At 42.2% G+C, this 3240-nt stretch overlaps 1 protein-coding gene across 1 annotated transcript; it reads right to left on the bottom strand.

The window, feature by feature from the left end:
• Positions 1-577: 577 nt before the first annotated feature.
• On the bottom strand, positions 578-3076 carry LOC103376367 (cytosolic 5'-nucleotidase 1A-like; the record flags this gene model as incomplete). Its single annotated transcript, XM_008306736.1, has 2 exons — positions 578-2303; positions 2879-3076. Coding segments are annotated over 2 exons (555 nt in total), but the record flags the coding sequence as incomplete, so codon positions are not given.
• Positions 3077-3240: the final 164 nt, after the last annotated feature.

Here is a 3240-nt window from a genome sequence, read left to right as displayed (position 1 = left end):
GCCAAAGCAGGCCAAACCACAAAAAATCCAAAGTTGTGTTTTTTTGGTAAGTGTTTATAGCCTACGAGTTGGTGGCAAAGTGGTCCAACCAACAGCCCACTAGTAGTGTCACAATGCAACTTTGAAGTTTGGCCCATAATGGTTTTGGCATGACAATTTCGTGGCAAACTGGGCCGAGCCACAGGAATCACTGACCATTATATTGCAGGCGCAGGTAGTTGCACGTGTTGTTGTTGCACGACCAGGCCCGTGAAAACTCAACTCATAGGTACGGTATGGTAAAATAAAACAAAAACTTAATTAACCACCATCAAGCATCTAGTTCTACCCCATAGACCTTTAAAAGTATCTGTGGTTCCTTATAATGACCCATGGAAACTCTTCAATGCTGTTTAACATACAGACCTTGAATCAGTTTTTCTTTTTCTTTTTTTTTTTCTCAGAAAGTAGAAAATGTGGTACGGCCCGCTTTGGCACTCAGCAAAAGGCAAAATTAAAATAAATCATCACAAAGTAGCTGTTTCTATCTCTGGACAGTGTTGAAACATCTTTGGATCCATATAATGACTCCTCCAACAACCATGATTTTTTAAAGCAACACAAAATTTAGATTTTGTGGTTTGGCCCACTTTGGCACTAACCCCTCAGTTTTGTTCTTGAGTTCATGACACTACATGAAAAGTCAGGGACACGTGGCTATAAATAGCAAATTGAAACTAAAGGCACCCACTGAAACTTGCATGTTTTTGGCAGAAATCTTTTTTTAAAAAAGTGGTGTCATCAGCAAAATAAAGTACATTTACCATTGTCTGGCAGCCAAATGGTAAAGATGCATATACCATATGCTTTCAGCCTGGACAATTTCCTGTGGGTGTACTTTGTTGCGAACAGGAGAAATCTTTCATGTTATTACTGTCGTATACAAGTGAAGTTAAGGAGAATTTGGCCTGAATGTCTGCACTGAATATTATGGCAGCAGTTGAAATATTTCAGCAATATCATTTAGCCAAATGTCGATATTGAAAGTAATGGAATTATGCTTTTCTAAACATACAAAGAAGGCTCCCAGCAGAGGCCTGTGTTATGGGCATGGCATAGAGGCTCAACACCACATCATGGACAGGCGTGTCAAGTAATTGAGTGGTTGATTCAGATCCTGTCGGGACATTGTTTGTGAAATGTGGGTGAAAACAAACAGAAGCATAGTACATAGACGTATAAAACAAACTCTCGCCTACATGCAGCCCAGAGAAGTATTAATCTACTCTTAAGGCACCAACTGAAACGTATGGCTTTCTGTATTTGTTTTGAACACAAGAATAGGTAGCCTTGCTGTCTTCAGTAAATATACACTTAACACTTTCTGAGTTCCAACCAAACATTTTTTTTTACATTTTTTGTGAAGTCAAACTATAAAATGACTGACACAGAAGCTTATGACACTCGTGCTACAGTACATCGCTATATTGTTTAACCGTATAATATCTCTGCATTGTGCTTTATTAACAACATACAGTGTAGTGGTTTACTTAGAAGTCTGTGTCCTCCAGCTTTGCAGCACTGAAGTGTCTTTATGAAGACAAGTAGTAATGAGAGAAGTACTCCGTTAATGAGCAGCTTTAAAACTACCGTACAAAGTGAGACAAACACAATTGTACTCAACCGACCGAAGTTTTGAAATGTGTAGCTGGGGGACATGTAGGCATTCAGGTCCTCTCAGGTTCCAGACCGCTAACTGACCTTTATCCAGGCTTCTATCTAGCTTGAAATAGCATTAAGTTGAGACACTGTGATAAAACAAACTTGCAATTAAATTGCTGCATTATGGAAATGATTCATTTCCAAACATTTAACAGTAAAAGTTCATCTTTAATGCTTCTCCTCTCTGCCCTTCACTTAGATGTTTCTCCATCCCATCCTTCTTCTGACAGCCAAAGTCCTGCTGCCTACTTCTTCACACTGGTGTTCTGTTTGGCGTTATGTTTCTGTGCAATGCCGTAGGGAACGTGGGCAGCGATGGTGCCCATCTCTGCCGCTCCCTCCACATGGAACATCTGATCATCAAAGTAGATGTGAGGCCTAATCTTCTCCAGCATGGGGCCCTTCCGTGCACCTGCAAGGAACAAGGCCTCATCGATCTCCAAGCCCCAGGCTCTGAGCGTCTTCAGCGCCCGAATGCCGGAGCTCGCTGCGCTGCGAGCTGTGACCAAGAAGGTGCGGATGGGACAGTCCAGGCGGTGGCCTTTAGCGTAAAACTTTTTCTGGAGCTTCCCCAGTGCCTCCAGGAAGCCCTTCAGGGGACCCTGCCAGAGAGGAAGAGCTGGTGAGCTTGTGTGTTTTGTCTAATCCTTTGAATCATCAGCTGAGGTTTTCTTGTCATGTCAAAGCTTTTATATGTATTCGGCAGGAATAAACTCTGATTGAGTTGATTTTAATGCAGCACAGTGTGATATCTGCACAGCTTACAGCTAATTTCTTAAATTGCTGGCTGTCTGACAGAATGACATACAAGCTGACAGACTGAATCCCAATGCTTATTGAATCCATTCATCATATTATGTCATTTTGTGTTGCATAATATATTCATAGAACAATGAGTTACTGAAATGGATTTCGCAGAGAGAACATCTGCATATTCATTTACAGGTGATTAGGGCTGCATGGAAAAGGCAGCGTGAGGCTACAAGGCAGATTAGGTATAAGCTCACCTACATTTTTAATGCTTGTTTTCCAAATGACAGAAATGTGAAATGAAATCTACCACGATTCCTTTTTTTGAATTTAGCCTCAGGTGTTGGAATATGGAACATCCTCGGTGTTGGTGCACTGGTGCTGCTAAGACAGAAAATGTTCACATTTCCAGTAAAAATATACAAACATGATCCAGCAGCGTGTCCTCATTTTCCCTCTCGTGTTCAAAGAACTTGTCCAGTCCGTGGGCCTTGAAGATGCGCTCGGACTCATCGGAGAAGAGGACGGCATCACCATCAAATGCTACCCGCAGCTGGGATTCTGATACCTCCGTCAGCTTTTCTGGCATGAACATGGTGGCTGCTGCGATGCCTGAAGACGCAAACAGAAAAATAATGGATTCTGTTCTCCTCTCTCTCCCCTTTACCCTCACCCCCAACCAGTGGAAGCACATGTCTGCCCTCCCCAAGCCTGGTTCTGCTGGAGTTTTCCTTTTGGTAAATGGGAGCTTTCTTTTCCCAGTGTTGAAAAAAGCAGTTGTTGGATTTC

This window comes from Stegastes partitus, unplaced genomic scaffold (genome assembly GCF_000690725.1).
Source record: "Stegastes partitus isolate 25-593 unplaced genomic scaffold, Stegastes_partitus-1.0.2 Scaffold4019, whole genome shotgun sequence".
Lineage (NCBI taxonomy): Eukaryota > Metazoa > Chordata > Actinopteri > Pomacentridae > Stegastes > Stegastes partitus.
This window is presented reverse-complemented; position numbering and strand designations above follow the sequence as displayed.